The sequence below is a fragment of the Callorhinchus milii genome, unplaced genomic scaffold (genome assembly GCF_018977255.1).
Source record: "Callorhinchus milii isolate IMCB2004 unplaced genomic scaffold, IMCB_Cmil_1.0 Scaffold1, whole genome shotgun sequence".
Lineage (NCBI taxonomy): Eukaryota > Metazoa > Chordata > Chondrichthyes > Chimaeriformes > Callorhinchidae > Callorhinchus > Callorhinchus milii.
The window spans coordinates 17303343-17316472 of NW_024704742.1; the positions used below are offsets into that span (position 1 = coordinate 17303343).

The 13130-nt window shown below is 40.1% G+C and overlaps 1 protein-coding gene across 1 annotated transcript in view; it reads right to left on the minus strand.

Annotated features, from left to right (window-relative positions):
• Positions 1–13130, minus strand: part of LOC103187166 (kelch-like protein 2) — a 54126-nt gene that overhangs the window by 4021 nt on the left and 36975 nt on the right. Inside the window, exons 5-12 of the mRNA XM_007906547.2 lie at positions 11989–12151; positions 8706–8815; positions 4828–4944; positions 4461–4610; positions 3740–3857; positions 2701–2898; positions 1931–2032; positions 83–211 (exon numbers count right to left, since the gene is read on the minus strand). Coding sequence (XP_007904738.2) covers positions 83–211; positions 1931–2032; positions 2701–2898; positions 3740–3857; positions 4461–4610; positions 4828–4944; positions 8706–8815; positions 11989–12151 — 1087 coding nt within the window. The remainder of the gene's footprint in view (positions 1–82; positions 212–1930; positions 2033–2700; positions 2899–3739; positions 3858–4460; positions 4611–4827; positions 4945–8705; positions 8816–11988; positions 12152–13130) is intronic.

Sequence of the window (13130 nt, forward strand, 5' to 3'; positions counted from 1 at the left end):
CACTCATTTGCTGTAGCGATGAATACATTTATGATGATTCTCAAAAGCTGGGAATGCTCTGTATCTTATTATCTCCCCAAACCTGCTCCACTCCTTCGGGTGCTCATCTCAGCGATGTAGGTCCATTCATTTTTGTTTGTGTTATAAGCCTCTACAGAGCTAAGACACTGCCGCGATGCTCCATCATAGCCACCAACTGCGTACAACACGCCTAGAAAAAAAAACACACCAAAGGACCGTCTTAAGCATCTTTACCTTGCATCTTCTAGACAGGATTTAAATACTGTACAGTTTGGACAGCAAAGTCTGGGGTAGATTTTCTGATGAGGTAAGGGTTATCCCCACACACAAGATTCTACTCATAACAACGACAGACATTTTAAACAATCATTAACTCATTATTTATTGAAAACCAAAAGAATCTCTTTTCCTTTCAGTGAGGTTCTACATCTGAATTAAGGCAAGCTGCCTCCAACAAGGTGTTGTGACTAAATCCCCCCTCAGCTCTCCTCTGACTCGGTGAGTTCTGAGCTATTGAGCTCTACTGTCCGTGATCCAGTACCTGGGCTTTCCTGAGTTGCCTGATCTCATTTGAGGGAAGAGGGCAGAATGAATGCAATGTAAGCACAGATTTAAAGACGTGTATTGATATATATATATATAAAAAAACTCAGTGCCCTTCAGTAGGGAGGTGAAAAACAGCCACAGTTCTGTCTTGATTGCTATTCAGTGAGCCCTGCTGTAAGGTGGATGTATGGCTTTCAACTGAGAATAGGATATGGCTCAGCTGTTATATCACACCTGCCCTCTAGTCAAGTTAGCTTTTCAACTGTTATCTGTGGTGCTGCACCTCAGCAGAAAATAAATCAAATATCTTCAAGAATGATGGAGAGAAATCAAGGTACTGCTTATGCTGATTTATTTCTTTATTTCTAAACTGAACTACGAGCACAACGGTGTTTCCCACACCCAGTCAGGAGGGGCAAAGGGGAGGAAAAGGGAAACATCGTAAGCCAAATTTTATGTAGTTCAGGCTTCTGAGAAAGTAAATGGGGTTGGAAGGAGTTGCAGGTTGGAGTGACGTACTGCCAGATTCCTTAATAAAGGAGTAATTAGAAACTTAGCATGTTTTTGTTTTTCTCCCCCTCACCTCTCCCCATTCAGAATAAAAACAAAAACAGATTCCTTAATGAAGGAATCTTATTTGAAATCTCCGCATCGTATTTCCCAGAAACATTAGGCTCTAAAATGTGGTGATGGAGCTCAAAATGCTTTATATAAATGTACATTTCCCTCCCCACTTTTAAGTGAAGCAAAGCACTTTGTGTGGAGGGCTGGACTTATTGTATTATTTCTTTCCCCTTTTCAGCATGCACCCAGTTGTTTTACTGTAAGATAATTGCTCTTTGCAACCCATTTCAGCAGTGACAGGAAATGGAACACAAGGGAATGCATTAGCAGTACAGAACATAGCGTGACTCTGATATTCCAGTTCAGTAACCATGTAACACTCCCATTGCACTGAAATTATTCCCACTTAGCCTTAGGGTGAACAATTAAATTACAATGAGAAACTTTGTGTGTTTTATTTTTCTCCCCAATCACCCCATTTAAAACAAAAACATTCAACAGTACAACACACCTGGATGACTAGACTATTGTAATGTACAAATTGTTATTAAATCAGCCCAATTTGCTACTGTTATAACTCCTGTTATAGTTATTTTTCTTCACTACCCTAAACCGACCAATTTCACCCACAAAATACAGTCAATCACTTTACAATATATTCTATGAAGGGCTTTGATACATCTCAACGACGTGATACGGCGCTATATCAAATGCAAGGATTATTATTATTTATTATTAGACTCTATAGGACTGGATTTCCATATTTACTTCAATATATAGTTTGCTGAGCTGTACTTACCTCCCACCACACCCACACCAACACTACTCCTCCTCGTGTTCATTGGGGCCACGTGAAACCATTCATTTGTTTTGACATTGTACACCTCTACAGACGATAAACCTGAAAGATACATAAATCAATCTACAATGTGCTCACTTCTCACCGGGCAAAGTACTCCAGGATCTGGCCTGATCACAGCACTGTACAAGTTTTATTTAAATAGATTCACATTAATTAATTAAAAAACCCAAGTGGGGATTCTTTCCTTCCGGTAACTGGAAGAACAACGCTTCGACTCACGGGAAAGTAAATGGGGTCAGAAGGAGTTACAAGTTGGAATGACGTTCTTCCAGTTTCTTTATTCAAGGAATTTTATTTGAAATCTCCGTATTTCAGATATACATTGATGCATTTGACTCTCAAATCTGGTGATGTCAAAGGTCAAAAATGTTCTGTACAATTCATTTATTCCTCCCCACCTGTAAAACCAGCCTTAAGACCTACCTTTGTGACTGCACTTTCATCACATCTCCCACTCCCCCATGTAAACGTAAAATTATTGTTGTATTACTACACAGTACAAATATTTCTGTTAATTCTCAAGCAGGGCCAGGAATGTTGCTGGATAAATAAAATGAAAGTGTAAAGCCAGATCTTTTCTATTTTAAAAAAATCCAACTTTTTTTTGAATTGGATTCATAAACATTAAATTGCATACATTAAAAAAGCTACCCAACCCAGTTCATTATACACCAGGGAGGCAACTGGGGTTCACAACAAAAACATACCTGTACTTCCGTCAAATCCCCCCACAGCGTAAAGCAATCCATTCAGTACTGCAGCTCCCAGTGTGCTCCGCCTGTCCTGCATGTTAGCAATGGTCACCCACTGGTCTTTGATCGGATCATACGAATCAGCTGTTCTCACTCTCAAAGAACCATTAAAACCTCCAACACCATAAACCAATCCACCCATGCACACCACACCTGCAGAGGATATTAGCAGGTTAAAATGCAATTAAAAATCCACAACTGTAAACTTACTGCAAAATAGGCACTATTATCAGGATTTAACAGCCATCAGGTTGGCTCACTTGATAGCATTCTCATCTCTGGGACAGAATGTAGTGGCCCCTGCAGGGACTGAAGCTTATTGTGTCATTCAAGTTTAGTGTTGTTTTATTAAAGATGTCATTACTTCAGATGAGGCATTAAAACAAGTTGCCATCTGCCTGTTCAGGTGGACTTTAAAGATCCCCATAATATCTGAAAAGAGAAGGAAGTTTCTCCTCGTTGTCCCAACCAACAATCCTGCAGGTAACTGGTCAATCAGCACTCAGGTGTCTGTGAGACATTGCTATGCCCCGAAAGGTGCAGTGTTTGGCTATCAAAAGGCACTACACTTGACTGATTTTAGTGAAGCGCTTTAAGAAGTTTCAACACAATAAGCACTACATCAAATGCAAGGATTATTGTTATTATATGGAGATTGTTCCTTGCTGAATACACCAGTACCTAATTTTCCCAAGGAGCACTTTTGCAATCCAATTGACTTCAATGTTTTGTAGCAGGGCTTTCATAAGCAAAACTCCAAGATATCAGCCAGGGTCTGGAGAATATGAGAAGGGGCATATACAGTGTTCTCCGAAGGCTACAACAATAGCTAGCAGATTTTTGAGGTTCTTTGATAGCTGTTCATGCGGGACAGCATCTTGGAGCGCTTAACCGAGACGGAGCCTGACACCAAGCCAGGGGAGGGAAGAAGTAACTGTAAGCACAGTCGAAGAGGAAGTTATTCAAGGGTAATTATTATTCTGAGCCGATCTACCTGCTCGGCACCTCCTGGAGGGAAGTTCAGCCACTTGGTACCAGCGTTCCTCTGAGAAATCAAAGCACTCCACGCTACGGATGGCTTTTGGTGCCTGGCCGCCCACCACAACCATGACCTGAAAGGTGAAGTGTTGGGTGGTCATGTTCTGCATTTAGAGGCAAAACTACTAGTCTCATTACATTACTTTTGTTTTGGGGGGTTTTTCGTAAAAAAAAATATTCCAGCAACACCCACATCGTGAAAATGTGTTCTTCCCTCAGCTAAGCTCATGCAGTTATTCAAGAATATAAGGGAGAGAGAATGGGGGGGAAGAAACAAAAAAAATTGTCTCTTTATCAATTGTTAGGATGAGGAAACACACAATATATTACACTATTTTGATATGCAGTCTGGAATGGTTATTAAGGAAACTTGCCTTAATATCCTGCCCTGATTTTGTCACAAAAATTTATATGGTTTTCTGTAATAGAAGATGCAAGCAGTTATACCATCAATTTAGCCAATCTGGCAATCTACAGTATATGATTTGATTCACTCCTAGATAGTTCCTAAGTTGAAAAGTCAAAAGAGGATAATATTTGGCTGATAACGCTTACAGCTGAAGAAAAATAAAAGGCGGTCGGATATGTGGACACATGAACGCAACAGAACAATTGGTGCTGCAATAATAGGGGCACGTTTTATAAAGTATGAATATTGATAAAGGGTCTTCTCCTACCTTTGGAATGCTGATGGGAGTTCTTTGTCTTGTTCGTGTTGTTTTCATCGATGCCCGTTGATCAGCAGGAAGCAAATGATACTTCATAGCTTCAATGAGGTAATCTTTGCATGCATTACTATTTTTTACCAGTGTCTCTTCTTCTACCCTCTGTCAAACAAAGTCAACAGCAGTAAATGCCATAAGTAAATGCTGAACAAAGTATAGTACTGTACATTCCTCACACTGCACTTGCGCTTTACCTCTCTTCTCCGTTACCCGAACCCCCTTTTACGGCCTTAATTTTTTTTCTACTCTGGAAGCATTTATATTCACGCCAACCTCTCCCCTCACAGCCCGTGTTTTAACATCAGTAATTGTGTGTTACCTGCACCAGGTATTCCCGTGTGAGAAGAGGCAGACGCACGTGCTCCATCAATCGTGCCATGTGCTCCTGCCGGGCTTCCTTGTCATGTCTCACCCAGCCAATGACGGCTTCAAAAACCTGATTAAAACAATCCAACAGTCAGTTGCTATAGTCATTAACTTTACACTACAGTCAGTTATCTATCTGCATATTACAGTCAGCTGTTAATCACCTTCACAATAACAGCCACCTTCACAATAACAGTCACCTTCACAGTAACAGTCACCTTCACAATACAGTTAAGTGCTTGCCACTTTCAGGTAATGTTTAGGCTCTGCAACCATCTGCAAAGCAATTTCTTATAGACACACAATGAACAATGTGTACTTGCGGGGGGGGGGGGGCGCAATCATTCAATAGTCTGTGGCAAGCATCTGAATGCTCAAAATACACATGTAGTATTCATCAAGCATTTTGAAACTCCATTGGATAGTTGGGACACAACTGGTTTAATATCCCAGGCCCTGAGATTTCCAAAGGAAACCCAGTCAATGATGTTATCTGAGCAGGGAGGGAGGCAACACCCAAATATCTACTTTCAGGTTCAGTTTTGAAAAAAAATCATCTGGCAAATGAACAAGAAATAACAACAATAATAATAAATGCACTTGCTATAGCGCTTTCTCACATCCATCTTTAGGTCTTATTTTCCTATCAATCCAATATATTTTAGTTTAATACCAATATCTTTCTTATGTCAAAACCTGAATTATTTGAAAGTGTCAGCCTGGCTCAAGCGTTAGCACTCTCCCCTCTGAGTCAGATGGTCGTTGGTTCAAGGCCCATGTCAGGACTTGGAACTCATATAGTCCAGCCTGTCAGTCCAATGCAGTGCTGGGGATACGCTGCATTATCAGAGGTGGTATCCTTTAACTGAGACGTTAAACTGAGGTCCCATCTGGCTGGCCTTGTGACACTATTCAAAAAGAGCTGAATTTCTTCCACTGTCCTGGCCAATAATCCCCCAATAAAAACAGTTGCTCACTCCATGGCTTTTTTGTAAAACATTGTTATGTGCACAAAAACACACAATCCCACCACTTTACAGTATATTCTGTGAAGCGCTTTTGGATGCCTTGACAACATGAAAAGGTGCTATACCAATGCAAAGATTAGTATTATTCCATTTGCATTACTGGAAAAGAGATGGAAGTTTCATCCAGTATCCTAGCCAACAATACCCCAGAAAAAAATGAGTCATTCACTTTGTGGGAACATTTCTGTTGGCAAATTAGCTGCCACGTTCACCTACAAATACACTCTTCATAGAAAACTGTGCTGTGTTTTGAGATGTTTCAACGTGATAAGGAGCTATACCAAATGCAAGAATTATTATTTAATCTGGAAGGACAACCTTTCCAACTGTATTTTTCCCACAGTTCAAATTGACAGTGTAACAATTTCTCTATCAAGACTAAAATGTATATAAGAGGTTTCCAGCACTGCCAAGGCACAACACTAAATATTTGATAATAATAATCCTTGCATATGATATAGCACCTTATCACGTTGTAGAGATGTCTCAAAGCGCTTCACAGAATGTATTGTAAAGTGAATTAACTGTGTATTTTGTGGTGAATAATATAATTATATAATTTATAGTTTAAGTCACATATCCAGGTAGAAAGGCCTTAATGTGTACTGCAGCTTTACTGTATTTGTGATGTGGATTCCACTGGAGAATTGGTTACTAAATAGGTAATTCATATGAAGCTATTCTGCTCTGACCATCAACTGAACAAAGGTTCTCTCACAGCTGTCACCTGTTCAACACCTCGCAATGATGGTGTCTTGCAATTACAATAGACTGAGAAAGCCAGTGAGACAGATCGTGGTGTAATACAGATCTTCAGTTGTCAGTTTTGCAAAGGAGATGGAAAATCTGGTTCTCTCCCCTGAAACCCTCCAATAATAAAATTAATGAGGGTATTTATAAAAGAGGTAATGCTGTATTGTTCAAGCATTAAAGCGAAGCGTATTCAACGTTATACCTTACGCAGTTGAATAGATCAACACACTGCACTGTATTCATATTCTGACGGCCACTGCGCTGCTATAGCAACGAGCAGCCTACAACAAATGACTAATTAGCAACTCTGCAGCACAACCACCCCGCTCAACACTTCAGCAAGTCACGGATGCAGAAGAGAGGCAATTTACTTCAGAACAGACCCTATGTCATCTTGTCACATATTTAATGGCTGATAATTAACCCCTTCCGCGCCAAGCCACCAGCTCTGTCAATCCTACAGCAGCAGGTCCTCCATAAAAGAACAGGTGTTAAGTAAGGGGAACGTCATGAATATTCAACAAGATGAAATGAATAAAAAAAAACCTCTCTGTATTTTCCACTTCTTGCCTGGCCCCATCTCCCCAGCACACAATCAGCTCATCTGCTGGTGCTGCCACATGCAGATTCTTGCAGCTCAATCTACCTTTTTTCCCCCATAATTTGGATGAATCTCCATCTTTTCTCTAAACTAGCAAACCGCCCTTCTCCACACCACAAGTGCACTTTAAACACTTCCTCAGTCTTTACTCAGTAATGTCCAGGTTACAACAAAAGCTCAGTGGTTAGAGCACTCGCTTTGCAAGCGAGAGACCTGAGTTCAATTCCAGGCAGAGGGCGAAACCTTGGGCAAGTTTCCTTACTCCACACAGAGCCTAATAATAATCCCTCCAAAACCAAAACAATAATAAATTGGTCATTTTCAATCTACGACTGTTTGTGGGACATTGCTGTGCGCAATTGGCTGCCGCGTTCGCCCACAAATATACAGTCAATTCACTTTACAGTATATTCTGTGAAGCGCTTTGGGACGTCCTCCCGAAGTGAAAAGCGCTATATCAAATGCAAGGATTATTATTATTATAAAAGTAACTTGCATTTATATAGCACCTTTCACATGGGGAAACAGCTCATAAGTGCTTTACAAAGATGGAGTAAGAGCCTGAACAGGATGGGCGTTGGGGGAGGGGGTAGCTATATTTTTGGAAGGGTTTTGAAAGCAGAGTGGGAGGGTGGGAGGCAGAGGGATAGAGGCAGTTCCAGAGTTCAAGGACAAAGTGGCTAAAAGCATGTCCACAGACACTGATTCAAAACTGGCTCCCAAGAGCTTCTCCTCCTGACTCCACATTGTCACTATCCTTGCTCCTCTTCTTTTCTTCATCTAAATGCTCGCCTTGGTGACAAACCATACTCAAGGGGTCCACTGTCACATGTATACAGCTGACAGCCAGCTCTACATCTCTTGTCCAGCACCGACTCCAGGAATAGTGCTGTTCTGACAATACCTGACAAGAATGATAATATTACTACTATTTACAAAACTAGATTTGCTCTTGTAGAAGACAACATGGACATAACCAAAGCCAATAGTGTGAGAAAAATAACTGAAGATGATGCCTAGAGAGGCCAGTCTTAATAGGAAATACTAAATAAAGGTCAGATAAGTTCCTGACAAAAAGTATCCTAAAGGAATCCTCAGATTTTCTTAAACCATTAAAATGTATTATATCCATCATGTTGAGTGTAACAAAAGAATTAAAATGAGTGCATAGTCTAGGTGCAATAATAGCGGAGCGCTGTATTATCTGAAATGGCATCTTTGGGATAACATGTTAAACTGCCTATTCAAATGGACATTAAATATCCCATTTAATCATATGAAAAGAGAAGGCATTTCTCAAAATGCTCTAACCAACAATTCCCCAGATCAAATGAGCAAACCCGAATTAATGGATGTCTTACTAGATATCAAGTTAAGAGCTTCTCCACCCCATAACTTAATTTCAACTTTCAACCAATCTTGCAAAATTAAACTTTTACACTTTTTTACCTTTTCTTCGGAGGAGATTGTGAGCATGTCACTGGCTATCAAGCTGCACACTTGATCTATGCCAAGGTTGAGGAACTCCTCGCCAAACACTACCTCGGAGAAATGCTGTTCTGTTCAAAGAAACAAAGCAAAGAGGGAAAAAAGAAAATTAATGCCATTTCACAGAGTACACTAACGGTCACAATAAAACCACAATTGCCTGAATCTCTGTGGACAGCAACCATGGACAGTTAGGTTTAATTGTCCACGAACCAAGTATATCTGCATCTATTACAGTCCTAGCATGCAAATTAGATACAAACAGGGGAAGAAGGTGGCACCTTTTCACTTGAGATTCCTCAAGTGATTATCTTTAATTCAAATATCAATGTATTATCTTTAGGTACAGATCAAATAAGATACTGAAGATTTTTCAAAGCCACATTCAAACAATAATAACAATAATAATCCTTGCATTTGATACAGTGCCTTATCACGTCATTGAGACTTTTCAAAGTCCTTCACAGAATATACTGTAAAGTGAATTCACTGTTTATTTTCTGGGCAAAAGGCGGCAGCCAATTGCGCACAGCAGTGTCCCACAAACCGTCGTGGATTGAATGACCACTTTTTTTTATATATTTATATTTTTTGAAGGGATTATTACCTCTAGAAAAGCGATTCACCAATCAACCAACAACCTGGTTCCTACTAACTTCTAGGTAAACAGAGGTGTGTGGAGTAAGGAAACCTTCCTAACATTTCGCCCTGCCCGGGTATCAATCCCATGTCCTCTCGCTTGCAAGGGAAGTACTTTAACCAATGCGCTATAGAGTGCTACAGGACAAAACATAAACCCACCCAGTTTTTTCTGCTCTTCTCCAACAGGAAGACAATGAAGAAATTTAACCCACTGAATGCGTTTGGACAATTTATCAGATCATGGTCCTGTCTGCCTGTTCAGGTGGACGTTATAGATTCCATGGTGCTTTCAGAAAAGCGAAGGGAGTTTCTCCTGGTGTCCTGACCAAGAATCCCCCAAATAAAATTGGTTATTAAATTGGTCATTAGGCTGTTTGTTGGACACTGTTGTGTGGAAATTGGCTGCTCTGTTCACCTACGAAATACATAGTAACTACACTTCACAGTATATCTTATGAAGTGCTTTGAGATATCTCAATACCGTGTTAAGGTGCTATACTAAATACAAAGGTTATTACTAGATCATTATACGCAGTTCATTACCAGGATTTTAAAACAAAGCCTTGCAGTTGCACTGAATTCTGATAAGTCAATCAAGCCACATTATAATATAAACCATGTATTTTTACATAAGTGTGTAAAACTGTCTGTCACATATCCAAGCCCTGAATTAGTTGTAACTTTTTCCAAGTCAACATTGACAAAGTTAAGGTTATTCTGCTCAGCTCGCATCAACGCCTGCCCACCTTAGGCTCTCATTGTACTGACCTCCTTCGTCTAGCTCCTGTGAGGAACCTCTAGGTTTTGTTCAACCCTCAATTCTCCTTCAAATCTTCCATCTGGGCTCTGATCAAGTCTGCTTTCCTCCATCTCCACAACATTGCCTGCCACCTCCACTACCTCAGTCCAACATAGCTCCAGCCTAGGTTTTTCCAACACCTCTGCTTGTCTGCACCCCCACGTTCCACTATCCACAAACTGCAGACCACAGAGAAATATATCCTCTCCTGCCCTATCATTTTCACTGCATTGCAACTTTCAGGAGGGAAGTAAACAGGCATATGAAAAAGAAGGGCTTGAAGGGGTAGGGATAAGGTGGGTTGGGAGTATTAAATTGATTTACTTCCTCTGTGAGCTGGTGTAGACTCGATGAGCCGAATGGCCTCCTTATGCACTGTAGAGTTTTATGCTTCTATCCTCGCCCAGCCCCAATGTCTCCCTATCTTCCCAGCTGATCAACTTTAAAATCTTTGTTTTCTTCTTCAAATACCTCCACTGTCTCTGTGTCCCTTCCCTCTCTGCTTTCAAATCCTTAAGAACTACCTCTTAGTATTTTCAGCCATCTCACTCCAACAACTCCCCAACTCACACACACACACACACACACAGAGCTCCCTCCCAACTCAGGTTCCCACTCAGCCTTAGTGCTTTGTGACATTCTCCCAACATAAAAGGCGGTACACAAGTGTAAATTGTTAATATAGACTATATTGTGTATATATAGTGATGCTACAAGTTTCAGGAAAAAAAACAGAATGCCATTTCATCTGGCCACCAGACATTAAGTTACTTATTGGTAGGAGTCTGCCCAATAATGCCACGTGTGCCAGTGAGTACACTTTGGGTGGTTTCTGGGACTGAAGGTGCCTGGAAGGTGCACTTGTGAGACATTGAGCGAGAACAGAATAAGGCTCGGGTTAGGCTGAGACTATGGTTAGTTTATGGCTGAATGGTATGCTGACCCCTCAGGACTAATACATGAATAATGACCACTGGAGGGTGACCGGCACCCGTGAAATCATAACCTACGGGAAAGAAAAGGAGTCAAACGCTTTTGGGAGCAGGCATGAAGGGAGAAAGGTCACTAAAATATAATCAGAACCACAAAATTAACAGAAGAGATGTTTGACTAAAGGAAAATTAAGCCAATTCATGGAAGCTTTCAAGTAATTTAGTTAAAATGCACAAGAATTAAAATTACTTAGCTTTTAGCTGTACTTCATTAAACCTACATAGCAACAAGTTAAGCATACACAGCAACACATCGTCTGTCACTGTTCAAAACCAGCGATGCTGTACACAATATTTCTAAATAGTCTGGCAACAACCATCATTCTTTCATACGTAAAATACATCCTCAGAAGTTTTTTTTAAAAAAACAGAGGAGACTGACTGACCAGACTAAATTCAAACAAATCTTCCACAATACTCTCAGCTAAAAAAGTATCAGAGGAAATGGATTCAAATGGTCAGTGATGGGAGTTTAATCCTGAAACTCCGTGATGCTGATAAAGTAAACTGTAATTGATGACAAATGCTTTTTTCCCACTGTACTCAAATAGACTGTTGAACTGTTGAAGCACTGAGACACATTTACCCGTTTTGATGTTGCAATAAGTTTTCTGCCCAAGTAAGGAATTTGAATAGTAGGTATCTGTATGTCAATCTTACTATGTGTACTGATGAACCACTAGACAAGGGAGAAACAAAGGACAAGAGAAAGGAAAAGCTACAGATTACGTGAAGGACGTAGCATACAATTAAACCATTAACAATCACAAACAGGTCCCGAAACAAAAGGAGCTCCTGCAACAGCACTTGCCTGCATACGTGTTGGCTTGATTCAAGAGTTCTGTGCAGGCATGCATATCAGCAAAGGATCGAATCCCTAAACAATTGGTAGGATGAAGCTGGGATTCCAGGAAATCACAACATGTCTTTCTCACATCCTGCAACTGCAAGAGTCCTGCTGCTGGAAGTAAGACCTGTCAAAAAATAGGAACATATATTACAATCAATGGTCGGTGATGAATCATGTATAAACAAAGTTCTTACATGCCGACAGGAAGACACAGCTACCACCAATATACTTTAATATACATTGCTGTTCACAACTTGGTTGCCGTGCTCATCTACCAACTACACAATCACCACACTTTACAATAAATCATGTGAAGCTCAGAGGCGTTTGGACAACGTGATAAGGCACTACATAAAATGAAAGGATTTTTCTATTCATTTATTCACAAGCAAATAAATTTGCTCTTTAAGAATATTTAGGAAAAAGTACTTTGACTTTCAAGTCCATTGTCGTTTTCCAGTAGCTCAGCAGCTCCGGTAGCATTAGTCTTTGAAATATAACTGAGCACCCTGCATCTTTCAGTTAAAAATGTTCATTTGCATTGATATCATATTCCTTTTCATATCATGAAATAATTTTTTATTTTAATCACAGAATATAAACCATATTCCTTTTGATGTATAATGGGTTTCTATTTTATCTCATCTTTATTTCTAACTCAAACCCACAACTGTTTGTGCTGTGCGCAATTGGCTGCCAACTTCACCCACAAAAATACACAATCATTTCACAATATATATTCTGTAAAGTGCTTTAAGACATCTCAATGACTTTGAGAAGGTACTATTCAAATGCGGGGATTATTCTTATATTATTTTATCATAGAATAGAAGCCATTGTGGCTATTTTTCTTTGTTTGAAACCCATTGCAAAGACAAAATTACACAGACAGTGTAGTACAGGAACAGACCATTTGGCCCAACTATTATGCTGTTAAGTCTCTGCACGAGCCATTGCACATATGGATACATGCACACAATTTCCCCATGGACTAAAAGGTTGCAGCGTGATGCAGATTTTCAGGACTATCCAGCAACTGATATACAATAAAAATTCACAATTCAGTGCCTTTCACGTCAGGAGGTTGTCCCAAGAGTTTGCAC